General features: G+C 40.7%; 1 protein-coding gene across 3 annotated transcripts; it reads left to right on the forward strand.

The window, feature by feature from the left end:
• Nucleotides 1–3,651: 3,651 nt before the first annotated feature.
• hmbox1b (homeobox containing 1 b) lies at nucleotides 3,652–27,689 on the forward strand. Of its 3 annotated transcripts, none has more exons than XM_041976780.1 (10): nucleotides 3,652–3,924; nucleotides 5,802–6,482; nucleotides 15,163–15,248; nucleotides 17,358–17,468; nucleotides 18,732–18,885; nucleotides 19,107–19,189; nucleotides 19,854–19,949; nucleotides 20,611–20,705; nucleotides 21,001–21,084; nucleotides 23,652–27,689. In XM_041976780.1, exons 2-10 carry the CDS (start codon nucleotides 5,806–5,808, stop codon nucleotides 23,793–23,795), a joined length of 1,530 nt encoding a protein of 509 aa, XP_041832714.1. In that variant the 5' UTR covers nucleotides 3,652–3,924; nucleotides 5,802–5,805; the 3' UTR covers nucleotides 23,796–27,689. The 3 variants fall into 3 exon arrangements, with proteins under 3 accessions (XP_041832714.1, XP_041832713.1, XP_041832715.1); XM_041976779.1 differs by having other exon boundaries at nucleotides 3,653–3,924; nucleotides 5,799–6,482; XM_041976781.1 differs by having other exon boundaries at nucleotides 3,653–3,924; nucleotides 5,799–6,482; nucleotides 20,614–20,705.
• Nucleotides 27,690–27,914: the final 225 nt, after the last annotated feature.

Here is a 27,914-nt window from a genome sequence, read left to right on the forward strand (position 1 = left end):
ATATAGTCTCATGCCTATTTTGTTTGTCCGGTTTATCTAAACGAAGCCGCTCCATCTGTATCACAGACACCATTTCTTTAAGCCAGTGGTCAAAGGTTGGAGAAGTGGTGGATTTCCAGGCCAGTAACACAAGCTTCTTAGCAACCACCATTCCGAGGTGCAGGGCCGCTTGCATATCCAACGTGTAGCATAGCGTCTCTGTCGAACATCCAAGTATTGCCAGATTTTGATTAGGTAAAATGTCTTTAGAGTAACATTTGGAAAACCAGTGGAAGATTGCAGACCAGAAACCAAACAGTTGGGGGCAGAACCAGAAAAGATGTGCCAAAGACCCCTCAGCAGAAGAACACTTATCACACTGGGGGGATATTGACGGGAAAATTTTGTTCAATTTAGTCTTTGAATAATGCAATCTATGGATCACCTTGTACTGTATCAGTCGATAGCGGGTGTTAATAGAACAGGAGTGAACCAGTGCTAAGGCTTTTTCCCAGAGCTGTGCTGGTACATCAGAGTGAAGGTCTTCAGCCCAGGCATGCCTCAAGAATTCTGAGGAGACGGAGGAAGCGAAACACTCTACAAATTTAGTTATTAAATGTTTTGAGTCTGGAGCAAGCAGTAGATTGTCATAAAAAGGATGAGAATTTGGGATAGTCTCAAAGTGGTCAAACCTTTGTTTGACATAGTGCCTAATTTGGAGGTAACGGAAAAAATGTGAGTTAGGTATATCATATTTATTACGTAGTTGAGCAAATGAGGCAAAGCAACCATCAATGTACAGGTCAACCAAAGTTGCAATACCTTTTCTTTTCCAAATAGCGAAGGTCCCATCCAGCTGCCCGGGTTTAAAAGAAGGATTTTGACAAATGGGAGCATAGACAGAATCTTTGGGGAGTTTATTGGCTACTTTAATCTGACGTAATATGCGCAGGGAGTTATTTAGGACAAAGCCTTTCTGTGTTGATTTATCTAATGTAGGATTGGAAAATAACCATGCACAAAGCAATATATCATTATTACCAGTAACAGGAGTTTCAAGTTGTAACCAGGAGGGGGTACCTTCCTGCACCTCCACTGTGGGACTGTGTTTCCAATACGTGAGAGCCCTAGAGTTAGCTGCCCAGTAATAGTGCTTGATGTTTGGAAGGCCAAGGCCACCTTCATTTGTTGATTTATACAGGTGGGCTTTAGAAATCCTGTGTGACTTATAGCCCCACACAAAGGGTAGTATAATAGAGTCCAACTTTTTAAAAAAACTTGTGCTTAAATAGATGGGTAAGTTCTGAAACAAATACAAGAATCTAGGTAAACTAACCACTTTGATTGCATTAACTCGTCCAATCATGGTTAGAGGTAATGTCCTCCAGGCGTTGATATTGGCCTTAAGTTTGTCCACCAAATAGGCAAAATTTAATAAAGCACACTGTTGACCGGCAATGATGATGGATGGGGTTAAACATGTTGGAAAAAAATGTTATCCAAGGAGGATAGACGCTAAGTCTGGTTTTACATTTATAAAATGTAAATGAAGTGAAGTGAATGTGGGGAAAAAAGTTTGTTTCTGAACAAAACACAAAGACATTTTGCTGAATTTTGAACTCTTGACGAGTCTTCGAGGTAACCCTGTCTGGCAATACGGGAGCCTCTATGTCCCATAGTGAGATACAGAAACAAATGTTGAAAGAGAACTTTAGGTTAAGAAATGAATTCTCTCTGAAACATGAGTGAGGTATCTCATCAGTCCACCCTCTTCACCTGGAGGGAGGAAGAGGTATGCTTACCTTGAGTAGAGAGAGATGGTCATGTCAGGCTCTTATAGTGGGAGGAAACCCCTCCCTTACGGAGCAGACTGCATCTGCCAGTCAGGACTGGTGTAATGTAACAGGGCTTCTGGGGACAGCGACTGGGGGCGTTTCCCATAGTGAGATACCTCATTCATGTTTCAGAGAACTAGGAATAATTTCTTAACTTAAAGTTCTTCCACAGAAGATTGCCTTCCCCAAGATGGTGGCCAGCTGCTGTCGTTTCCTCTTATTTCTGTCGTATCAGCCGCCAGAATCAGAAAGCCACGTTTGACCACCTCAGCTATGTCCTGAAAAACAGCAGCGTCAGGCTGGCTAAGTCATCATGCATTCACTAAAAGAGAGGGACAGCTGGAAGATGAAGGACAGTGTCATTTAAACAAGCAGGACAGGGCTGACAATTCTGTCTTCAGGTCCTGCTGAAAACTAAAGCATCCACCTGCAAACAAACACAGATTAACTTGGTCTGACCAGTGTTGATGAAAGCAAACACACCAGTTGTGGTGCAAAAAAAGTGATGTTTCTGGTGACAAGTGTGAACTTGTTAGGTTATTGGCAAGCAAATCTGGGAAAGACAAAAAGTGAGGATATTTATGGGGGTCAGAGACATACCACTGATTGTTCTTAGGAAATCATGTTTATTCTTATTTTTTTTTTTTTATTAAACATCCCACCTGAAGGATGTAAAAGCACAAACGATGCTCTAGCACTTATCAAACAAAGCACTGCAAAGTACTGCAGTTTTAAAGCTCAGAGGTTCTCACTTCACACACAGAATTGTTTGTCCATTCAGTGACACCGTAGTAAATCTGGCGGCACTAATGTAGCAGTTGCCATGCTTGTGGACCCACAGAAAGTAAATATAAATTGCTAATAACAGAAAAAAGTTATATTAGTATGTGATTAGATACCAATAAAACAGTTTTTAATTACATATTAAATTTTTCTGTCACTGACCTTTGATTTAGTTACACACTGCATCTTTAAAGAAGTGTAATCAAAGACACCACAATTTAAAAGATTTGAAGTATTTGTTTTTTTTTTATATCTGTTTTAAATGTTTAGATGAACTAAAGTTAATCAGTTTAGTATGGCAGAAAATGTTTAAAATAGGATCAAGTCAACAGTTTCTATTGGGTGTGGTTATTTGTTTTTTTTTTTTTGTTTGTTTTTTTTTTGTTTGTTTGTTTTGCAACTTAAGTTTAAACCACATGCCTTTGCTGTGTGTTTTCACCAAAGTTTATCTGGATACTCTGCTAATCCTTCTTCCTGGGCTGAATAATTTCTGATCTTTTCCAGTTCATTTAAAGCAGGGATGCTCAGTTCCGGTCCTCAAGGATTTACTATGCTGGGGCCTCTTGGCCAGGTCATGTTTGCAAATGAGAACTGGTTCTCAAACATTTTTACCTGGTTAAATAAAGGTTAAATAACATAAATAAATAAATACTATCCTGGAGGTGTTAGATGTTTCTTGCTTCAACATGGGTCATTAACAGGCTTTGGGAGAACTTGATAACAAGCTGTTGAGGAGACTGACTGAGGTGTGTTGGAGCAGGGAAACATCTAAAAGGATATCCCTGATTTTAAGACTTTTTAAAAGCAAGGTAAAAAATAGACCCCCATCTTGTTCTCACACTATATATCATTTAGTTTATGCAATTTATGATTTGTTTGCTGTTAGAGGGCTTATATTCAGCAGCTAGTGGTTGGTGAGATGACAGAAGCCGGGGGCAGCCGCAACTGCTGGGTTAAGAAGGGCAGCCGCTGTGGCCACATTGAAATTGCATCCTTTTTTGTGACAGCTGTAGATCAGCGAGCCATCAGCTCCCTTCGCTCTTATTCCAGGGACTTGTAGTTTTTAAGGTGGAGAACGGTAGGGGCCTTTGTGGGAGCAAAACTACAGTTCCCTCTGAGCTGCTCGGAGGTGTTAGTTGTCAATATGGCTGTTGTCAGACAGACAAAGCAGAGAGGCAAATAATTCGCCTCTGATTAGAAATCCTTGGAAAAGGGTCGCGCAGGGCACTGTCATTAAATTGCGCTATTGTTCGGCTGCAGTAAACGACACAGCTGGGCTTTGCTTTAGTTCTCAACTTAAATGGTTAAGTGGACGATCTGAACCGAGGTAAGTCATGTACTTAGCTGTCTACAATACTAAAAGTGATGTTATTAATATCAAACGTTCGCTAGCCAGCGACGGCGGCTAGCGTTGGCATGGTTAGCATATTATGCTAATCATTCCACAGCCCCAGTGCAACCGAAATAGCTCATGTTAAGTTGTTAGCCGTCCTCTGTGATGCCAGCGGGCTGTTGTCAGTGTAAATACAGCAACAGGACCAGTGAAAATAATACAAATGATTGCGTGTTAAGGAGTCGCAAGTTGGCTGCTTTGATATTAGATCGCTCATTGTCCGCGTGCCACAGAAACATTCGCTAACGTTAGCTTTTGGGCAAAGGGCGTGAGAGCTGGCATCACCAGCGGCTCGCCTGCAGCGCTGAAAACAGCGACAGATATGCGCTCTCACTGCGGGCCCCATAGTCAGCAAAACAAAAACACATGGTGGAAGAGATATCACGAGCTGTGGTCATTTTACGAAGCGGGACACCTATAAAGAACCGTCAAAGAAACGAGTTTTGCTCGAAGCGTCTGATACATGCAACCTGTGTATAAGGGTAATGTTTATTTTTTTTTAAAGTTAGACAACATTGAATCACTAGTTTATTCTTCTATAGTTACTTTTAAAAACTTTGGATTGTTATCCAACCCGACTGCAACGGGACCAAGAAATCTTTTTCATCACAATCTATCAATTGCTTTTATCCATAGTTTGATCTTTGCCTTCCTCCAGGATTCACTTCCCTTCAGTGTATCTTCACCAGCCTGGGTCAAAGTGAATTGTTAACTCGGTTAATACTTAAATAGGATGCATAATCATTTGAGATTGAGCCCTTTTTTTGCACCTCGTGCCTTTTAATTAATGGTGCAGAATCTCTCAGACCACTGACACAGGTACTGAAAAGACTAATGTTCTTGTTAAAGTTGCTGGTGAGATAGTTGTGGTTTAAACTCTCATCCCACAGCATAGGACACGTTTTACTGTCTTAACCATGACTGGTAATGATTTACAGCTTCAGCAGCTTGCTTTTATGAGTTAAAAATGATGACTTGAGGGACTAGTTAATATTCACCAGTGCTGCACAGTTACTGTATTTTCAGAGCTCTCCCAAAGTGACTTTCCTCTGTGTGTCTGAAACAGCCCCTCTCATCTTTATATCAGACCTCAAATGAGTTTTCTCCACTATAACTTCAAATTGCACTCCAAAGACATTTTATTTCTAGAAAAACACAGTTGTATCCAGATGCCAATGACCCTTTTTAGACCATTTATCATATCAACATAGGTCGGGCTGGCACACAAAATGGAAAAATATGCCGCAGTCGGATTCCAGTGGCATCGATTTTGAGCACAGAAAATTGCTTATGAAAAACATATGGCGTGGGTGGTGTGCAGAGCAGGATTATATAGTAGCTCTTAAAGAACGACAGTCAGGATGTTTAAGATAGCATCAGCTGTCAAGGTGACTCTGGCGCTGAGCGCGTGTTGCCTGCTGGTTCCCAAAAATAGCTGATTTTTATGCCCTGCCCCTCCCTTCCGCTTTCTTTCACACTTCTTTCTCTTGCTTTTGTCATCCTTTCATCTGCTGCCACTTTATTTTCTCCTATCCCCCCCCTTTTTTTCTTATTACCTGACTTTTCCTTAGTCCTCCTCCTCCTCCATCATTTAGATTCTTTTCCTTTTCATTCTTTCCTACCTAATCCTCTCATTTCCTCTGTCTCCACCATCCCTTCATCAGTCTAATTTATTCCTGGCTTTCCTAAGGATTGCATTTCCACTTTCCTGAACTCCCCCCACCACACACACACACACACACACACACACATACTAAATTTCCGTGTTTCTTTTATTAACAACCTGTCTGTGCCCCCCTTTCATCCAGCAGCAGGATGTCTGAGTTCAGCGAGGAGCCGCGCTTCACCATCGAGCAGATAGATCTGCTGCAGCGGCTGCGTCGCACTGGCATGACCAAGCAGGAGATCCTGCACGCGCTCGACACTCTGGACCGGCTGGACCGGGAGCACGGCGACAAGTTCGGCCGCCGCACCTCTTCCTCCTCCTCCTCTTTGTCCTCCTACGGAGTAGGCGGGGCAAATAACTGCACCAACAACTCTGCCTCCAACGCCGCTACCACAGCGTTTGCCAATAACACCACTGCCTCGGCAACCACCACCTCTTCCGTGTCGTGCAACGGCAACAACAACAGCGGCGAAGGCGGCACCGGCGATCACTCTACCGCCGCCGCTACTGCTTCTTCCACAACCTCCAAAATCTCCACAGCCACGCAGACGCAGTTCAGCAGCGGCGGGGGGATGTCGCCGTCTCCCAGCAACAGCTACGACACCTCCCCGCCTCCAGGTCCGCCGCCTCCCTCTGCGATCCTTCCATCGCCGGTGTCGCTGGTGGCGTTGTCTCAGAACGGCCGAGACAGCCTAGCTGCGACGCCCAACGGGAAGCTGTCTCCTCCACGGTATCCGGTGAACAGCGCCGCGGCGACACGGGCGTTCGGGTTTGAAGCTACAGAAGAAGACCTGGACATTGATGATAAGGTGGAAGAGCTGATGAGGTGAGTACAAGGGAAGATGACATGAGCTGTAAAACTTTACAGATGGTCGGCCAGAAATGAAAAGAAATATTTAGAATTTTCTCTCTTTGAAAAGAAAAGATAAACAAAAATCTGCTCCATCTCAAACCTTCATTCACATTGGACCTGAAGCACCACAGAAGAAGACAATAAAGTGCCTTTTAGAGCAACCATGGAGGCACTTTCTTTTCCTCTGACAGATGCATTTTCATTTTGAATAGTGTGAGTGTTGCAGTGTTAATAGGCTGGAGTTGTTGAGTCTTTATTGGCTATAATGTTCAGCAGCATATAGCAGCAAGTGAAGCTTTACTGAAGCTCTGTTGTGTGCAGCTACCGTTGGAACGCATACATGTCTTAAAGTTCATTCTTATTTCTAGAAACATAAGCGTAAACAACAATCTCTCCAAAGCATTTTAGAATCACATGAGCATCATCAGCTGATAGTGTCTGTGCATATATTTTTAATTGTCAGTTTTAGATGATTTTTTTCTTTCTCCAGGGCATTGTAAGGGTTGTTGGTCCATGCTGGCTTTTAAAAGGGATTAAAGTCCTGTTGTGGTGTGTGCAATCAGGAGTTCATTATGACTTGTCTGGTGTAAGATGCTTTTCACTGTGTTTGAAAACAAATTAGTCCTGTTTGGATTTTAGTTTGCCCCATCTTTGTTTGCTTTTTTTATTGCTGGCTTATGAGCTTGAGGAAATTTAAGTTATGTTCTTTTGATATGCATATGGAAGCTTGTCCTGATTAAAGATGTCACAATTGCTTTGTTTCACAATTGCAATATAAAATGTCACAGTTATTTAATCGTATAGATCCCTCAATATCATCACTTTCCATAAAAGATTATGTCTAAATCATTTTGGTAGATGAGTGCAAGTTGTGCATGGAAGGAAAACAAAGTTGCACAACATTGGCGAGTTACTGCTTGTGTTGCTTTGTTTTCATTTAGTGAGTTGCAGAAGAGTCAGCAAAGGAAGAGTTATTTCCTCCAAACAAACGATTTAAGTCACCCTTGTTGGCTTTCTTTGGTTATAGAGAAAAACACCAAGGTGTCATTGTGGAGGACGGCTCTTCAGCCTGTAAATCATGATATAAAAAGTTGCAGTCGAAGGAGGAAAATGCGTTGAATATGTTTATGCCCCTACAGGATAAGCACCAGCTTTGTGCAACAGTAAGGGTAAATGTTCAGTAACTGGTTTAAATTACATTAATGTTACATTAATTATCTTTAAATTAAATGTATGGGGTTCTTTGCAGTTTTGTAAGTGTGGACGACTCAGATCGGGGCTACAGCTTATTGTGATGAGTTTTAACATAACCAACTTGGAACGACTTCAAAACCTTTTTCTGTGTCAGTGTGCAATGGTCTGTGAAAGAAACCATATTTAATTTCAGATATGTGGTCTTTTTTATTTATTTCCATTGTTCCAGTTTTATTTATGTGTCAAACAAAAGCTATTCTGCTAAAGCTGGGCACACACATGAAGACTGTCGGGCTGTTTTTGTCCCGATTGTCCCCCTTTCCCACCAAGGACAGCAAACTCCCGATTATCTTAAATCTTATAGAATACATCAAATGATTATTATTTAAGATTATCATTTGGTCTGAGGTTTGATAAGAGCAAGTTTGTCCCAACAATCAGCTCCGAAATTGGTCGTGGACAATTGCAGGTGTTAAACATGTTCAATAAATCTGACCAAAGATCTTCATGTGTGTGAGTGGTGACGTTGAACAGAAAGTAGCCAATCAGAGAGCGAGCTGACGAGGAGCAAAGAGGGATATGAAGTCTGTGTTCACGCCGTCTCGTTATTTTTTAGTTTAGGATTTTTCTGTTAATAGTCACGAGACCACCATCATTACTTCCATCATGTATGTCTTCCACTCAGGGTGTTGTGTTTTCCAGTTGTTGCCATGGTTTTTCTTTGTTTTTGTTGGCTCACGTTTGATCACTCCAGACTTCTGGCTCAGAGGACTAGATTCTAGATCAGCTGTGGGTTAGAATCGTTAAGCGTGTTGTTCTGTGCTGAGATTATCGGAGCCACCACACACAGTACGATCAAAACTGTTAAATGCCTGATTTTTTTTTTATCTTCACGTGTGAGGTCTCTTCAGATTTAGAAATTCCTTGTATGTACCAGCCTTAAAGGACAGCTGGAAGTTAAAGATTGGAATGCCACTTCTTAGTTACTTTACTTGCTTCTCTGGGTGAAACAAAAAAAAATTAGAATATGGTGTAAAACTCAATTATTTCAGTAATTCAATTTAAAAAGGTAAACTAATATATTGAGTCATTATAGATAAGTTGTATATGCAAAGTGAGATATTTTAAGCATTTATTTGTTGTAATTTAGATGATTATGGCTTACAGTTGATGGAAACCAAAAATCTAAATCTCAGAAAATTTGAATAGTGTGAAAAGGTTCAATGTAGCCTCTACGGGTCACACTCTAATCAGCTAACTAATCCAAAACACTTGCAAAGGACTCCTGAGCATTAAAATGGTCTCAGACTATTTCAGTAGAATTCACAATCATGGGGAAGGTTGCTGACCTGACAGTGGTGCAGAAAACCGTCACTGACACCCTCCTCGAGGAGGGAAAGCCTCAAAAGGTGAGTGCAAAAGAAGTTGGATGCTCTCAAACTGCTGCATCAAAGCACATCAATAAAAAGCTGAGTGGAAGGGAAAAGTGGATGAAAAAGATGGAACAACCAGTAGGGATGAAGCAGGCTGGAGAGGATGGTCAGGAAAAGGCCATGTAAAAATGTGGGGGAGCTCCACAAGGAGTGGACTGAGGCTGGAGTTTCCAGAGCCACCACGCAAAGACTGATCCTGGACCTGGACTTCACATGTCGTATTCCTCTTGTCCAAGCTGCTCCTGAAAAAGTGCTCTTTTCTGATGAGCAAGTGTTGCATCTCATGTGGAAACCTAGGTCCTAGAGTCTGGAGGAAGAATAGAGAGGCAACAATCCAAGACCCTTAAAGTGCAGCGTGAAGTTTCCAGTCGGTGGTGATGTGGGAGCCATGACATCTGGTGCTGGTCCACCAGGCTTTATTAAGTCCAGAGTCCACGCAGCATCTACCAGGAGGTTTTAGATCACTTCATGCTTCCTTAGCAGAAAAGCATTATGGAGATGCTGACCTTATTTTCCAGCAGGACCTGGCACCTGCCCACACTGCCAGAAGAACCAGAACCTGGTTCAGTGACCAAGGGATTACTGTCCTTGCTTAGCCACCAAACTCCCCTGACCTGAACCCCGTAGAAAATCTATGGATCATTGCCAAGATAAAGATGAGACATGAGACCGAGCAATGCAGAGGAGCTGAAGGCCGCTACTGAAGCATCCTGGTCTTCGTTCCACCGCAGCAGGACCACAGGCTGATAACATCCATGCCACACCGTGTTGAGGTAGGACTTCATGCAAAAGGGGCTCAAACCAAGAACTGAGTTCATGTGCGTGACTGTACTCTTCAGATGGTTAACATTTCTGTTTTTATTCATTTCATGTAATATTCACATTTTCTGAGATTTAGATTTTTAGGTTTTCATAAGCTGTACACCATAATCACCAAAATTAAAATGAATAAAGGCTTAAAATATCTCACTTTGCATGTAATTATTCTATATAATACATTATCTTTCCTTTTAAAGTAGAATTACTGAATAAAAGTTTTGTACGATACTCTATTTTTTTTTAGTTTCACCTGTGTATTATTCTGTAATGTTGGCATCAAAAATTTAAAAATAAATTAAAAATTAATGGGTGTTAATGTGATTTTATACATTCATAGTGCTGGGGAATTAACACGTAATTGTATTTTTTTTTAACAATAATTGTTTCAAGAAAATGTACAATCATGACATCCTTATTCGTGATCACAGATGGTAGTGACTTGCTGTTACTTGGGAGGGGTTAGCATCAGAATATTTCGGCTGCTTGAGGCCCTTTGTTTTGCTGCTTCTTTAACATCTCCTGTCTTGTTTCTGCCTGATTTCAGTAACTATAACTGATTGATATAGTTGGTAATTTCATTAAGTTGTGTTAATTTGTTTAAGGAAACAGCTGGATGAGACTAACTTATTTGTCTCTGCTGTTTGTGGCCCCATCGTTCACTTGTCACAGTTTATCACAAGATGCTAAATGTATAATGCTCCACTTGGAAGAGGCCTGATTTAATTCTTGGTGTCATAGATTCAACAAGGTGTTGGAAACCTTCCTCAGAGGTTTTCTCCATATCAACATGACAGCATCACACAGTTGCTGCAGGTTTGTCGGCTGCATCCATGATGAGAATCTCCCGTTCCACCACATCCCAAAGCTGCTCTACTGGACTGAGATCTGGTGGCTGTGGAGGCCGTTGGAGTCCAGTGAACTCATTGTCATGTTCTAGAAAGCAGGTGGAGATGATCTGAGCTTTGTGACATGGTGCATTATCCTGCTGGAAGTAGCATCAGAAGATGCTCCACTGTGGTCATAAAGGGATGGACATGGTCAGCAACAGTACTCAGGTAGGCTGTGGTGGTTAAACCAGGCCACATTGGGCTCAAAGTGGGCCAAGAAAATATCCCTTCCACTATTACACCAGCAGCAGCCTGAAGTGTTGATCCAAGGTGGGATGTATTCATGTTTTCATGATGTTTCCACTAAATTCTGAGCCTAGCATCTGAATGTGGAGTTGAAATTGAGACCCATCAGACCAGCAACGTTTCTCCATCTTCTATTGTCCAGTGTTGGTGAGTGTGTGTGAATTGTAGCCTCAGTTTCCTGTTCTTAGCTGACAGGAGGCACCCGGTGTGGTCTTCTGCTGCTGTAGCCCATCTGCTTCAAGGTTGGACGTGTTGTGTGTTCAGAGATGCTGTTCTGCATATCTTGGTTGGAACCAGTGCTGATTTCATTTCCTGTTTTCTTTCTATCATCTCCAACCAGTCTGCCCATTCTCCTCCTCATCTTTACTAAACAGATTTGATTGAATACTCATCGGACTGAAAACTTTTTTTTACCACCTCCCTCTCAGTTGTTTGTGTCCTTTATGATGATAGTCCCTGGTTTATTTTGATTGTCGCAGCAACAGATGACAAGTGAAGACCCGTTGGTCTCAGATTCATCCCTTTCTGTCAGGTTTACACACACAGGACCGCACTAGCAGCGCAGCCACACAAATCCTTTCAGGTTTCTTTTCAAGAAAAGCTATTAAAATGTTTGCATCTGGGAATCGCAGCTGTTCAGACTCAGACCCAAAACAAAATGGCGACGGGGCATCTGTAGTTGGAGGGTTTGACTGTCTCTGATTAGCTGTCAAAAATATGAATGTAAGTTATGAATGTGTGTGATATTGTGGGAGGTATAATGACACAAAACTAGTACGCTATTTAAAAAAATGTTCAAATTTTTGGTTTTGAGAAGTCTAGGAAGCCTCTCCCACTAATTTTAGTTGGTCTCTGGCTTGATGACGTCTTCTATATAGTAGCTCTGCGTTAAAATAATTTTCTCTCTCTTGTTGTTTTGTTTGTGGCCTGTGTGTTCAGAGGTGCATGTACACGGCTCAGATTTGTCATTTTATTCGCAGGCAGGAAGTAAAAAATCTGGCTTCAGGTTCAGGGTCTGCTTCAGGATGGTATTGGATCTGGTATCACTTGTAGATGAATGCAGAGTTTATTTATGCTCGTTATGTCAGGTGTTGAGGTGGTGGTTAAACTGGAAGTGTTACCTGGTGATTGTGACCCTGCAAGACTTTTTTTATTTGTCATCTGGAAGTGGTGCTCCTGCAAGCAAAGTCATGGCAACCTTTCTGCTAGATCCATTAACCAAAGTTGTTGGAGTTTAACTTACGACCTGTTTTCATCCAGGCAAAACAGCCGACTTCCTGTGGAGCCGGTGTGGGTCATGTTGTCCTGACATGGTTAGACAGAAAGACAGGTTAACTACAGACACGCACAGTAAGCACCTTTTAAGCATGAGCGCTGATTAAACATTAGTGAAACCAGTTTTTATTTCCTTCTGAATTTTCTGAGTCTTAACCTTTAACATGCTACATACACAATAAATGCAGTACAGAAGATGGTTACACACACTAGGAAGCAGCTCTACTAGCATGTAGCATACCAAAATGACGGATAGAAACTCAGCTAAATGACCCTACCAAGCGTCGGCATCTGAACGAAACACAGTTCGAACCCCAAGCAGTTATATGGCAATATAACAAACATGAGAACAGCACTGTCCACTTCACAGCTTCAGAGTGTCACAAAAAACACAAAATCATTAATCATGTCTTACTTTAGCTTTTTTCTGGTTAAAGTTGAATTCCAGTTAAAAAAAACTCTGCTAACATGTGTGACTCTGCCTTTTTGTTTTTTTACATAAATTATGACAGTCCTGGTAGTTCAAAAGACGATGAAGGGGGTTTTATAGTGAAGTATTTACTCTTCCTATCATATACTTCCTCTGCTTTCGCTTCTCTCTGGATCTTCATGAAGTTTCTTAAGTGAATTTGGGGGCTATCCTTCTGTTCTTCTTACTGACAATTGATTCAGGTGTCCATCATCATTAATGGTTTATGGATTCCTGAAATATTATCTGTGTAACATCTCTGTAAACATCTGGTAAACTGCTCAGGTTCACTTTTTTATCTTCTACTTTTGCACAGTTCCTCATCAGACATTACTCATTCCTAGATAAACTGGTCTGCCATCCTCTGGTTTCCACTATAAGTAATGTAGTTTTTTTTCTACTGCATTCCAGGTGAATTGACTGTGACACAGTACCACACATGTATCAGCCAATAACATTTTATTTCAACCATTTTAAATGTAATAAAGTCAGTAATGTAATAAATTGCTAATATAATCCTACCTATTTTAAACTGCTAAGAAAAAGCTTATAAATTCTGAGAAATGCAGTCCTATTTATTTATAAGTACATTTTTAGTTGTAGTTATTACATTTTTAAAGTTTTTTTCTTGCTAGGAAAATAACCAAGCACTAGCATTATAATTTTATTATGCAATTGGCTTTATTACATTTAAAATGGTATGTTATTTTGGACAGGAGGCAGACAAAATAGGCCTCATGAAGAAAAGGTTAAATAAAGAAGCGCTGCAAAGAAATATTGACTTTTAAGAGTTCCTAAGCAAACCTTTCTTGTTTTGATTTAGTTTTTTTTAACAAATCCTGGGTTGCGTGTAAGAAGGAAGCTCTTAGAAATGTTGGAAAAGTCCTCAGGATTCGTGACATTTTCCAGGAAGGCAGATGATCCTTTATCCTGCACCTGCCTGGAAACAATACATGTAAATACATTTAGCCACATCCAGTTAGACCCGTCGCTCTGACAGGTTAAGTGTTCATAACCTATCATACAGCGTGCGGTAGTCATTTCCTCCTGTAGCTGCGTAGCCGTCTCCTCCAGCTGTCCTGCAGGAACAATCGGAGTGACAACAGGCGTTTAGGGCTCAGTTTCAGCTGTCCTCTGCGCTGGATTACACATCATCTTTAGACGGCTCCAAAAGTTAAGTAACGTTCAGAAGCCCTCGTCCTCTCTGCAACACACTCTGCAGATGTGTGTGAGGTTTTAGCTTGTCAACAATCCTGCAGTGCCCTTCCAATTCCTCTCTTTGTAAAGCACATTTCCTTCTTTGCAGGGGTTCGGCCTTTGAGCAGCGCATCCCCCCCCCCCTCAGTCTTGTGCTACATTGATTTGCCGGTGTCGATACAAGCAGCGTTTTCGAGCTCTAATTTTAGCTGCGCCGCAAGAGGCTGATGTGGAGGATATTGATGCCGGATGTCAAGAAGTCGTGACGCATTTTCATCTCAGAAATATGCCAGCAGAGCGCTCGGGACTTTGAAGTGATCTGCATTTTGAGTCTGGCTCAGAGCTGCTGTGATTGTACGCTTTAAGTAGTGTTTAACTGCTGTTGAAGAGGAAACTATATACCCTTTATTGTAGATAAATGCACCAAAAAGTGGACACAGTCTCTGCCAGAGAGGAAATGGGCTAAGAAAGTCATAAGTTTGTTGGTGTATGTTTGTGTGTGTGTATTTATATATGTACTAGGGAGGGTCTGGGCTTACCGCCAGAAAGCAGGGTGGGTACACTCTGTGACTGTACATCCTCCATTCCTGCAAGTCTGTGCACGTTTGTATTTATTTTTTCTCTCCCACTCAGGGCGAAGATTGTGAAAACATGCCCCTTAAATGCATTTTCAGAAAATATAGATCAGCTCGATTTTGGCTCGATTGCTCATGGAGCCGCCGCCTTTGTGTTCTTATGAAATGCTGCGCTGATTATGAGGGAGCCATGGAAAAAGAACAAAACATGGTCATGCTGTTCGAATGCAGCCCAGAATTAAAAGGCAGAGGGGGTGGTTATAGTTTTCCCATGAATTAATGCAACACAGAAAAGAGGGAGTCAGTTATTGTGCAGCATAAGAAAAAAAATCTTATTCAAATGAGTGCAGCATTTATAAAGCTGGGATAAGATGGCAGCTTGCACTTTTCCACAAGCAAATCTCACATGCATCTTTTGTTTACACCTCCTACATTCCCTGCATATATTTTTATTTTTAACACGTGGATGTTGCTGTTTCTCAGATGTTTCCTCTTTATTTTTTTTTACCTTTTTAGATGCTGAAAGTCTGTTAAGTGTTGTGTTTTTTGTGTTTGCAGAAGGGACAGCAGCCTGGTGAAAGAAGAGATCAAAGCTTTCCTGGGGAACAGGAGGATCTCTCAGGCGGTGGTGGCACAAGTGACTGGTTAGTAGTGCACACAAACACACAAATTGTTGTTTTACGCAAATGTGTTGAAGTCACGTTATTTTCCCAAAAATATCCGGTAAAGCTTTGCGTCTGGTGCACATCGATTTTATCATTTTTCTGTTCACTGTCTGAATGTTGGTGCAGTTGGCAAACCTCCTCAGAACCACACACCCAATAAACTCCTACTTCTGTGACTGTTCGGCTGACCTGGGGCCTGCACTGTGAAGCGGGATCGGTGGTTTAATGAGGCAACTTTAGGGTCAGCTGAATTTTCCTTGTCACAAAGCTGGCTCAGTTTTTACCAGGGTGTATCACCATGGCAACTTGAACTGCCCCAGAGCAGACTGGATTTTAAGATGAGAGATAAAAACACGTAAACGCTCTGCCTCTGGAACAATTAGTTCTTATGGAAGCGTATGAGTGTGCAGCGTATTAAACTCACTAAATTCCCTTAAATGATACCTCTGTAATAAATCATGTGCACTTCTCTTATAAAATGTTTTAAAAACTAAATGAAATCAGTGGACGTCCTGGATGTGATAAACCTGCTTTGTGGTGAAGGTGTCAGCAGCCAATCAGAAGAGGTGTAACCACATCACATTTTAAGCCAGCTGAGGAAAATAAATCGGTCCTTTTTGTAAAAACTGACGTTTTTTTTTTTTTTTTTTTGGCAAAGTTCTCCACGTTCTGCCTCAAAATGAATGGCAATTTATCCAGTACATAAATATCATGCACCACCTTAATGCAGTACTCATTTGTAGGAGTCAGTTGTCATCCATTTCCTTGTAGTGCTTTCTTACTAGCTGCCAGTGAACATTGGGCAAATATATTGGTGATTCCTTTCTCTGTCCCATTCAAGCAGCAACCTCCTGAGGTGAAATGTGAAGCCTATGTGGAAGTGCAAAAAATTGCAGTTTACCCCTCGTCCGCTAGGGGCTGGCTCCAAAACAGAGCAAATCCCCATAGACTCCCATGTTTTTTCTAGCTCTGTTTGGATGTTATTAATCTTGAAATTTGGCATAATTAGGGGCGTGTCCTTTTGATTGACATTTATCCAATATCCGCGCCAAGAAGGGCGAGTGTAGCACAACGCGGTTTTTAGCCGGCTAACAGCATGCCTTAGCTTTAGCCCGCCTACCTTCATTAGCCAGTTAGCTCACTTTAGATCTGAGTTGGCTCAGTTAGCTCTTAGCTACAGGCAGCTCAGAGTTTGATAGACGTCAATCATCCACCCCCCCCCCCACCGCTCCGCCACTTTGCCCATTTCTGTATTTTCCGGAAGCGACGGCAGGCGTGACGCTGCCAAGATGTTGACGGCCGAACTTTTGCTGTTCAGAAACCTACGGTGACGTCACGGAGGCTCTGTCCATCTTTTATATACAGTCTATGGTCCCATTACTGTCATTATTCCAAGACAGTATTGCTCAGTTAAGGGGCAGGACCAAAACACACGTAAATGATTTTTTTCTGTGGAATCTCACCAAATTCTTCCATTTGAACTCTCCATGACATGGAGGAAGTGTTTTCCCATTACTAATCATTTAGTTTTCCCCATGCTACCAATGGCATTAAGAACCACTCTGTCTGAGGACTGGCTTCCTTCAGTTGTTTGGCCAGGGTATTAAATGTTATGATGGCCTGTACAGGAATATCACTTGCCTCCTTCCACTGTGCTGTGTTTGATGAATTGCAAATATCTGCTAATGTTTTTATCTGTGCGGACTTGAAATAATCTGAGATTTGGTAGGAAAAGACCACCTCTCTCTTTACAGTTGTGGAATTCTTTATCTAATTCTACGTTTTCCGGATAATTCATGAAATCCATCTGTCTAGGTCCTGAAATAAGTCTTCAGGAGGCTTATCTGGGTTTGCAAAAATTAAGTTTTGTGTTCAAATTTAACACATGTACAGAGTAAAGAAGTAAAAGTGTGAAGCAGGATCTCTGTGTAAGAGACACATGACTGCAGAATAAGTAAATTCATAGCTGCGGGGAAAGACCCCCCTTTTCCACGTCTTATATTCTCCTCTGTGTCTCTTGAGTTCTTCTGTGGGTTGTGTATGGATCGATTCAGACCTGTTTCATTTCCATGTCTGGCTGCTTTTCAGGCATCAGCCAGAGCAGGATCTCCCATTGGCTGCTGCAGCACGGCTCCGACCTGAGCGAGCAGAAGAAGAGGGCTTTCTACCGCTGGTACACACTGGAGAAAACAACACCAGGTACAACTTCCACACTTTTTAAGTCAAAATACTTCTCTGGAGTAGCTTGAGAAAGTAAAGAAAGAGGCCGGACTTTGTCTTTGGTGTTTAAAGTTCTGACTTTGCACCGTGGATGTGTGCAAGACAAGTTGAGTTGGTGTGGTGGGATATGACCAGTTTTACATTTCAAGATAATTAAAAAGCTTAAATTAGTCTCAAGTTTCAGATATTCTTCATGTCTTTCAAAATGTGTTTGCAGCTAATTGCTCATGTTGCTGCTTTTGGCAACATTCTATTTTGCCACTCAACATCTCTTATAACACAGCTGCTCTGCTGCATGTTTAGTGGTGCAGCAGTGAAAAAGGTCCCCCCTCAGTTTCCTGCGGTACCACGTTCCAACTTTATTTTCAGTCCATTTCTGTTTACCACCAAACACTGAGTGTGACTAGTTTAAACTCATGGACTGGTTTTAATGGCTAAGCAATTCTGAAGTGATCTTTTAACAAACTGCAAAATAAAAAGATAAAAAAAATGTTGTGTTTTTATTAACTTCTACTTCCAACATTTGCCCGGATTTGGCTATAGGCAAACATGGAATTGATATAAATTATACTGCGATCCAGGATTATAGTTTACACCCTGATGGAGTTCAAAACAATGTTTATCTTGACTGAACATATTTCTGTAATCTTGCACACATCCAAGCAAGGTCAAAAGCTTCCTGTATATCCAGGCGTGGGTGTGTGTGTTGTATCAAACCTTAGCCTCGTCCTCTGCGGCATGCTCCTTGATGGAGCCCTGCCAACACTGTCAGCACTGGAAGCTGCTCTGTGCTATTTATGGCCAGACTGATCCCAGTTCATCTCAGCCCAGCTCGGCCCAGAACACACACCCCCATTACTGCTGCCGAGTAAACTGGTGCCTGGTTCATTTTGTTCTGACATGCCGCGCTGCGTGACCCAGTTAGACCTGGTGCTGGTGCAGGTCGCGAGCCTGCGGCCATGTCTTGTGTTCTGCTGCGGGTTTTGTTTCTGCTGCGCTCATGACTTCAGAAGAGGCAGCAGAGTCTTTGTCAGTAATATCCAACTAAGTGTAGGATGAGAAAGTGTTGAGGTTAGCTGAAGCGGGTGTTCTTTCTCACTTTGATTTCAGTTCATTTATGAAATGAATTCATCAGCGAGGCTCAGACCTTTCTGATCCCTGCACAGTCTCTAGATGGGAGAGAGCTTCTCTTTGTCTGAAACATCTTTCTGGTGGAACCACTGAATTGTTTTCTTATTCTAGGAGCCACTCTAAACATGCGGCCAGCCCCACTGCCTCTGGAGGAGATGGAGTGGAGGCAAACCCCGCCTCCCCTCACCACTGCTCCAGGAACCTTCCGGTTGCGCCGAGGAAGCCGCTTCACTTGGAGGAAAGAGTGCTTGGCTGTGATGGAGAGGTGAGGATTGAAGGAATGAAAGATGGCTGTTGGGTTCATAACTGAGCTCTTATTTCCTCAAGGATTTGTGACAACCTGGACAATAAGGAAAATAAAGTCTGATTCTTATTGTACTGGCTAGGTTGTACAGCACACACAACATAGAATTAACTACAGTTTGTTGACATTTTTTTTTGGTAGTGAAATGAATTTAATCAGTGTGTTTGTGTATTTATTTATAGCTACTTCAATGACAACCAGTATCCAGATGAGGCCAAAAGGGAGGAGATAGCTAACGCCTGCAATGCTGTAATTCAGAAACCAGGTAAACTACACAAAAAATGCTCAGTATTAAATAAATGCTCATTCATGTACTTATCAGGGCCACCTTAGTAGTACTGGGTTGGACCCCCTTTTTCCTTCAGAACTGTCACAGTTCTTGATGTGATGGATTCAACAAGTCAGAGGTTTTCTCCATACTGACATGACAGCATCACACAGTTGTTGCAGATTAGTCTGCTGCATCCATGATGAGAATCTCCCGTTCCACCACATCCCAAAGCTGTTCTATGGGATTGAGATCTGGTGGCTGTGGAGGCTGTTGGTGTACAGTGGGCTCATTGTCATGTTCTAGAAAGCAGTTGGAGATGATCTGAGCTTTGTGACATGATGCATTATCCTGCTGGGAAAACAAACTGCTGCGACAGGTGCAGAGATTCTGTGTCAGTTTGTTTACATGTGTGAGTCTTATCCAGGTATGAAAACCATGTGATCCATCTACAGACCTGTATAATTGTCAGGATGTTATTTTAGCTTTGGAACCCATGTGATATATCCATCCAATCTGAGAGCTTAAAGCTCCATTCAAAGCTTCATATCCTATGAAGAGCATCATTTTTAAAGACTCCTCCTCTCAGTCAGCTGATGACTTCATGACACTAAGGCTGGAGTGATAGGAGATGGTAACTCTGTTTTCATTCCTTTGCCAGGGAAGAAGTTGTCTGATCTGGAGCGAGTCACCTCCCTAAAAGTTTACAACTGGTTTGCCAATCGTCGCAAAGAAATCAAGAGACGGGCCAACATTGGTAATGTAGTTTTTAAGAAGGGACCACCAGTGTCCAATGCACATTTAGTACCATTCCTTTCTGCTAATGGGACTTCTTTCTTATTAAATACCTGCAATTCTTACAGGCTTCCTTTGCTTCAGTAATTTCTGGGGGTTTAACTATCCATCTATCTCCATTGATACATCAATTCAATGATGAATGAGCCAAGAGCATAGATCCAAATGATCTTAAGAGAGAACATATAGAATTGTTTGCATTTGCTTTGTTCTTGTAATTTGATATTAATGGAGGCAATTGTGTTAAATCAGCATCTGATTTAGTCTCTTATTGATCACTGGCTCCTGAATTAAATCAAAATGTTGTGGCAGAATTTGTGAAATCAGCAAACACTGAATTATTATTGACTGAATTGATGTATTTAATTGTGATCAAAATTGTGGTTTTACTCCTACTAATTGCCTCATTATTCCCGTTGGTCCACCAGTATAATCAGATTTATGACAGACATTACTCTGGAAAAACATCTCCATTACTCCAGTGAAATTAACTCAGTTAATTCACTACCTTTTTAGCATTTTCATGTTTCAGACTTTTCTACTCATACACTTAATTAAATGTAATATGTGTCAGGTAGTTTATGTTTCATCATAAATCTAAAAGTCCATCCTCTTCCTCCAAGAAGCCACAATCCTGGAGAGTCATGGTATAGACGTCCAGAGTCCCGGGGGACACTCCAACAGCGATGACATTGACGGGAACGACTTCTCAGAGCAGGTAAAGAGCCTGAAACAAACTAGATATACTCTTCAGACCGACCTGCTGCAGCAGGCTTCATGTTCTAATTTTATGTCACACTTATTCAGTTTTAGTCCCTCCTGCACTGTGTCCTTGTTTTATGGACCCAGTCCTCATGATTCAATGGAGCAGTTTTTTTTTATCACAAATTTTACTGTGATGCTTATTATCAGTTAACAAATATTCTATTTTTTTTTTCTGTAACCGATGGAAACACACGTGAAGCAGTGGAAAATATTTTTTTACTTCTAGAACTTCTGTTTTACTCCTGCAGGCCTGTGACCTCCCATACTTTGACAAGAGACCTCTCAGCCGACCTTTTGGCCTTTACCGACTGGAGCCCACTTCGCCAACACAGGTACCCCCCCCCAACACACACACACATGCTGGCATTTATTGAATTATCCTTTCAAGGCGTGATAAAGACACAGACGTAAATCTGTGGATGTTTCCAGTATTACCAGCAGGGACTCAAACTGAACCACTGTCACACTGAAATCCACTGGGAAATTATGGGATTAATTCTGCAGGTCTGTTATCAGCTGATGACATTCCCCTTGCTCTTGACACCAGATCTGATCGACCCAGTCGTGACTTTTTATTTTCCTATTATAACCGATTGTATGTTTAAAAATAAACCTGCAAACATCTGGTTCTTGGTTGCAGTAGGAACATGTTTCATTTACATTCAGTCTCGTTTAAATTGACTGCAGTAGATGAAGGTTTTTATCAGCATCAACTTATCACTTAATTTCACTCAGTATTTTATTTATTTATTTATTTGTCTATTCAAACAGGGATAAATGCATAAAACATTGATTTATAAAGTCTATGCCATACATACAGGTTTCTAACAAGGCTAATTTGCCATCCCTGTCCTTGGTTAGACTTCTGGAAAAAATGACACTTAAGAATACTATAACCATAAAAATGTTAGTGTATAAAAAACAATAACATCAGTGTTTAAATTTTTTTTTTTATATTTTCTTTGCAGAAACTGTCCATGAGGTCTCGTAAAGAAACTCAGTCACAACTCAACTATCATCACTCTATCAAACACATCGTGAAGGATGTGGTGTAATACCATCCTTTCATGTTGCCATAGTGACGTATCTGTTCTCTAGTAGTGCTTTCAGACAGACGCCTCACTGATTCTGGCTCCGTTCTGGAGTCTCAGAACTCGGTGCTTTCTAGTGATCTGGCCCACATTGACACCAGTTTAACCAGAACTGAAGTGGGAGGACTTTACTCCTGGAACCATTTGGAAATTTGGTCCAGAAAGTTGATGGTTAGGTCGTCAGGCTCCATTATAACTTTATTTTTAACTGGGGGGCTGTTGTCAACAGTTGGAATACGGTCAGCTTCTTCTTTGATGGTGGTCGCTTCGGTTGCAGTATTTTTTCTTCACTTTCTGGAGCTTTTGCTTGATTATTTGGTCTCAAATTGTTGTCTTTTTCAGGTTTTTGTTTTTTTCTTTTTCCTTAATATCAACACAGTGTGCACATAAGTGCTTTATTACACGCCAGCAACCAGCTGGCATAAGTGGTTTTCTTTTTTTCTCTTTAACATAGAGCGGGTCTGGCGTTCAGGCGAATACAGTCATTCGCCTACTGACATTGTCACGGTTCATGAAGAAGAACCACTATTTTTTGACGCCCCTTGAGAACCAACTTTTCATGTTCCAAACCAACTTTTTTATGCTTGGCTGGTTTAAAATTTGGTTTGGGAACCACAACATGAAAGAGCCCTGATGATAAAGCTGTTACTAAACCACAGGAAAGGCTTTGATTGTTAGGCCTGCTAAAACAAGCCAGTGTGTAAACAACCAATTTAAATCCATTACTTTTGGCATCAGATGATCACATCATCCTCACTGCTAGACGGCTTCGTTGTGATTTGTGTCGCAGATGTCCACAGCAGGTGGATGAATAAAACCCATCAGATATGGTAAACTCACCAGGGAAATAAAACATCTTATAACACTTCTCAGTTTGATGCAGCAACAATTTCTCAAATAATTTCTGATGTCTTTCCTCCTTGGCATCATGCTAACACACATCTGAATGCTACAGATTAATCCCACTCTTTCACCTGTACATGTCTGCTTCTAAATCACTAAATTCCTGCTTAGTTTATGGGATGAACTTCAGTTTTCTGTTTTTTGGCTCAGTTTATCAAGTATTGGCTACTTCCTATATACAGTATCTGGCACTCTATTGGCTGGAAGTTTGACAAGGATGCTTATTGAAATCCAAGAGCATAGACATCCTTATATATAATATACGAGTTACATTCACACACGCCATCATATATGAGAGTAAAAACATAAACACTTCCACCACTTCCTATCCTGGACAAACACACATTCAGGACTGAGCTGACCAATAAATCATGTGTAGAGTTTTATATATGTATACATATATGCATTTTATTTCTGTATACATGTGTATACATGTATTTACACTGATATGTAAATATCAATGTTTATTATTTTTATTATTGCTTGTCTTTTCAGTTCTTCTGTTGTTGTTTCTGCTACAACAGTCATGTATTTATATGCACTCAGTGTTTAAGTCTGAGGGCAGAGTTTAGAGAGAGAAGTGTGAAAACAAGGAAAGGAAAAACTAGTCAAATATCCCCATTCACTTGCAAATTAACAGGGATTTTGGCCATTATTTACCTAATTTTTTGTGGGTAAAATGGATCATAAACCTCTTCCTGCTGGTCAAATTCAAACATGTCCATAATTACTATTCAGATGTTACATAAATGATGACAAGCAGAATATGCAGGTAGCATGTAGGCCCATAGGGCTCCATAAGAAAGCTGGAAAATTGGTTTACATTCCTAAAAATTTGACACAAATGCAACTTAATGCTGAAGGTTTTTTGTTTTTAAAGCTCCTATCTGTGTTTGCTGTTGCAGGATGACAGCGCAGCGCACAGCGAGCACCAGGACCCCATCTCTTTAGCTGTAGAGATGGCCGCCGTCAACCACACCATCCTGGCCTTGTCCAGAACCGGAGGGGGCCCCAACGACATCAAGACCGAGTCCCTAGAGGATGAATGAACCACACAGGAACTGGGATGGAGCAAGGGAATGAAAAGTGGAGTTGAGAGGGGGAAAGTAAGGAGTGTAAAAGACAGTGAAGGGTGGGTCCTTTAATAAAAAAAAAAAAAAAAGAGGAAAAAAGACCAGAATAATTCTACTTAGTAAACCTTCAGTCTCTTTCCTCAGTCTGCTCCTACCCTCCTAACTCCCCTTCTCTACCTACATCATCCATGTAAACTGTAATTACTCCCCCACCCCCATTTTACTCAATATATTGACGCAGCTGGTGGAAACGGGTCCCTCCATGTCCTTTGATCTTATCTGAAAATGATCGACTGAAAGAAAAAAGGGGAAACCCAGTCCTTACCTTCCCCCCTCCAAAAACAAAAACAAAAACAAAACGGTGTCTCTTTTCCAGGAGTGTGCTCCAGGAACTCCTCTCTTCCTCCTCAGCGCACTCTGTTCACAGAATACCTCTTCTTTCTCCTCTTCCTCGCTGCTCCTGACCTTGTCTGAGCTGATCCTCAGTCTATCTCACCTCAACGTCAACCTCAGAAAAATAACGTGTACTGTATATATAATATATATACATATATGGTTCTCAATCACATTCACCTCATGGTGTGCTACCTGCCTACTCACCTTCCCCTGAAATTCACCTCTTCATAGTGCAATTTGTCAGAAGAGCAGCCCTCTAGTCATTGTCTCGAGGAAAGACTGATGAAGAGAGCTTCCTCCTCTCCCTCCCGGGCAGTCAGCAGGAATATTATTGGCAGACAGAACTGTCCAGTCAGTCTTTTCCCTTCTATAGTTGTCATTCCTCAGTGGATTTTTTTTTGTTTATTTTTATTTGCCTGCAGTAGAACTGCTAAACCAAACACCTTCCAAAAAATGTCTGCTGAAAGAAGTAGCCTTACCATCACAGAGACAGCTGTTCCTTTCTTTTTTTTCCTGACAATTATTCAGCGCACAAATAAACATTTCTGCACACACACACACACACACAAAGAGTTTTTATCCAACAGCAGCTGCTGCAGTCGTCGCTCTTTTTTTCTTCTGTTTGTTGCCCAAATTGTGACTGGATGTACAAATGATCATTTTGCCTTTGTATTAAGCTCCCCAGTGACACTATTATTAAGTCCTCAAGTCTATGTGGATCAGTTTAGGGTCAATGTGATGATGAAGCAAACTTTCTAAGCTAATTATGCTTTGTTTTAAATGTCATCCATGCCAAAGGAAAGATGCCGAAACACTAAGCTGAGACTGATCTGAACGTGGTGTTCAAGTGAATCCAAAGTGATTTCTATTAACACCTTTGTTTTGTTTTCTTTTTGTTTTTTTTAAAAAATATGTTTAGTGAAGCTACTCAAGCCGATGTCGGCTTATGATATTACAGCAGACCCGTGTCAGTAAAGGTAGGTATTAGCAGGACACATATAATGATGAATACCCCTGAACTATTTGCTACTTCTGTGACGCTGCCTTTTTATAATAGTGATTTTTTTTTTAAAGGAAATATTAAATTAGAGTAAATCCACACTGGAAATTGTAAGAATATCACAAAACTTTTTTTTTTTGAGGAGGGGGGGTTCATGTATATAAAAAAAAACCTCAGAGGTTACCGTTGAAAGGCATCTAAATCAACAACACTGAAAGTGTTTTTGATTGGAACTTCTCCAAAACCATCTCAATAAAAATCCTCAAGTGCACATATCAGATGTTAACAGTATTCTGTCAGATATTGTCAAACTTGATCTTTTGTGGGTGATCAGGTTAAAATATCAGGCAACATTTTTAAAAAATGTTTTGTTTTTGACAAGAGTTGGATGAGAAGTGTGATGCTGCCATGTTCACATGCTAAGTGTCAGAGCTAAGATCCCATAAAAGCCAACAGCATCTTTAAAGACCATTAACACAAAATGTATTCAGAGTGATCAGGATTATATTTTATATTAAAGGCTAAAATATTTCTTTGTTATTCGTATTATTCATATTATTTGAACATTAATTTAAGAAAGTGCTTTACCACTGCTGTCTTTAAAGCATTTCTGGCTCCAAAAAGATTGACACTTTTACCAAATTTGAGTTTTCACAACTGAATTTCATTCATCAATGGCCAGTGGCAGCTGCAATATTTTAATATTTGAAGTTACCACACTACAAACTAACTTTGACTTTATGTTTAGCTGTGCTAATAAGCTAGCTTCAGTTTCATATTTAGCTAATAGGGTGTGGGTTAAGACCCCTCTACATGGTTTTTCTTTTCATCAAACTCTTGTCAAATGAAGTGATTAAGTTAAACTTTTTCCACAGTGTTGATGGTTTTGGAGAACTGGGGAAATATTCTACGGAGGATTGAACAAAGGTGATAATTCATGCTAAAGATCATTCCCGTTTGAAATGGTTTGGATGTTGGTGATGCACCAAAGTACCTGTTGCAGCACTGAAAGTGTTTTAACATCAATCTTTGCAGCTGTGTGGTTCTCCCTACGTCTCCTGCTCATGTGATGACTCCCAGTACTGAGCTTTGGTTTAGTAAAGCTCTATTTAACTGTGCTGCTTCAGTATGTAAGAAGCTGCAATACAGTGGCTCAGAACTGGTTTAAAAAAGGAAAGGGTTTAAAGATAAAAAAAAAAAAAAAGTATTTATGCTCATTTTTATGCTAATGTATTAAAATGAATTACATGTTTTCAAATGAAACATGACTTTATCGTTAAATTAATTCTTTAAAATTTGTCTTTATTTTAATCTCTTTTTTTGTCATCCTTCATTTGACTGAGCAACAGTCTCCCCTCTATTTTATCTGAGGTCGCGAGTCGTGTAACGTAAAGGCGAATGATGATGCACCTTATGAAAAGTGAATATCGTTGACTAAGCTTGAAATGTAAACGCCGGTCCCCAGAGACTTTCATTGAAACATCCAGAGAAAAAATAGGGACAAGTAAACATTTCATTGCAACTTTTAAAAACACCATATGGTCTGTTTGTGAAGCGTCACACCAAACTCCCCAATGAAATCATGCCCTTTTTGTGTTGTAGAACTCACTAAAATTGCCTACAAATGTACAAATAGTGGACACTGATGGTTCCACTGTTATACTGAAGCTATTAGAAACACAACTGATGTTTGGATTATGGTACACATTGCTAAATACTCATCTACTTATATTAGAACCAACTGTTGCTATTAAATTACATAACTAGTACCACGTAGTAGCTTCTGATTGGATTTAAACTGTTCTTCCATGTACAGACTTTATATTTGAGAAAACATTTAAAGTCTGAGGAGTTTGCTGTGACAATGTCATACCGTTTATATGGCTGGAAAGGTGGGAAATAAGACTGCAGAGTGCATTTCATAAACTGCCTTTCACCTTTTTGAGATGCCATGACCCAGTAAGCAAGTACTAGTTTATTTTAACCGAGAAGTTTTTTTTTTTTTTTTTTAATTAATTTCTTTTTCTGGTTCAAGCTTGACAGAAATGTTTGTGGGGTGGAAGAACAAACCGTTCTTTCTCCTGGAGAGGCCTGAACCAGGCTCTCCTTATCCGATGTGTGCGCCAGTGCTTACTCGAGGGGGGCGTCCACTCATGGTGCGTCAGGGTCAAAGTGTCTACATGTCTGTCAGTGTCCACCCCGCCCCCTCAGTGAAATGCCATCCACTTTCATCCCAGTAGAGCTCAGAATAAAGAGGACTGAATACTGTTGTATCAATCTCAGACCTAGTTATGTTCAAAATTACTGTATTGCCCATTTCAGAATTTAGTGCCTTTTTTGGACAGTAGACTGTTCTGTAATTAAGATGTAGTATATATACATTTTTTTGTACAGTTTCTTTGTTCATTTTTTTAACTTGTGTTTATTTTAGTATGATATATATAATGTACAAGAGAATAAAGCTATATCAATGAGTTTGTTTGTGTACATAATTTTCAACACACAATTACTCCAAAAGCAGAAAAGCATTTATCATTTTTATCAATAATCTGTCTTTATTTTTGCATAAACAAACATTCAGGCAGTGAAAATGATCAGCTTAAATTTACAATACTCAAGGTTTTAGCTAGAAGTGGCGGGCAAACCCCAACCAAAACAACAATCCACCCATCTTGAAGGGCTGCCCTCAGGTTATTCAG

This window comes from Melanotaenia boesemani, chromosome 22 (assembly GCF_017639745.1).
Source record: "Melanotaenia boesemani isolate fMelBoe1 chromosome 22, fMelBoe1.pri, whole genome shotgun sequence".
Classification (NCBI taxonomy): Eukaryota; Metazoa; Chordata; class Actinopteri; order Atheriniformes; family Melanotaeniidae; genus Melanotaenia; species Melanotaenia boesemani.

Excerpts from the sequence above, each read along its gene's own strand:
- hmbox1b (XM_041976780.1), top strand. The coding sequence starts at position 5,806 with ATGTCTGAGTTCAGCGAGGAGCCGCGCTTCACCATCGAGCAGATAGAT. Across the intron at positions 6,483-15,162 it reads AAGGTGGAAGAGCTGATGAG|AAGGGACAGCAGCCTGGTGA; the intron begins GTGAGTACAAGG and ends TTGTGTTTGCAG. Across the intron at positions 21,085-23,651 it reads AGCCCACTTCGCCAACACAG|GATGACAGCGCAGCGCACAG; the intron begins GTACCCCCCCCC and ends TTGCTGTTGCAG.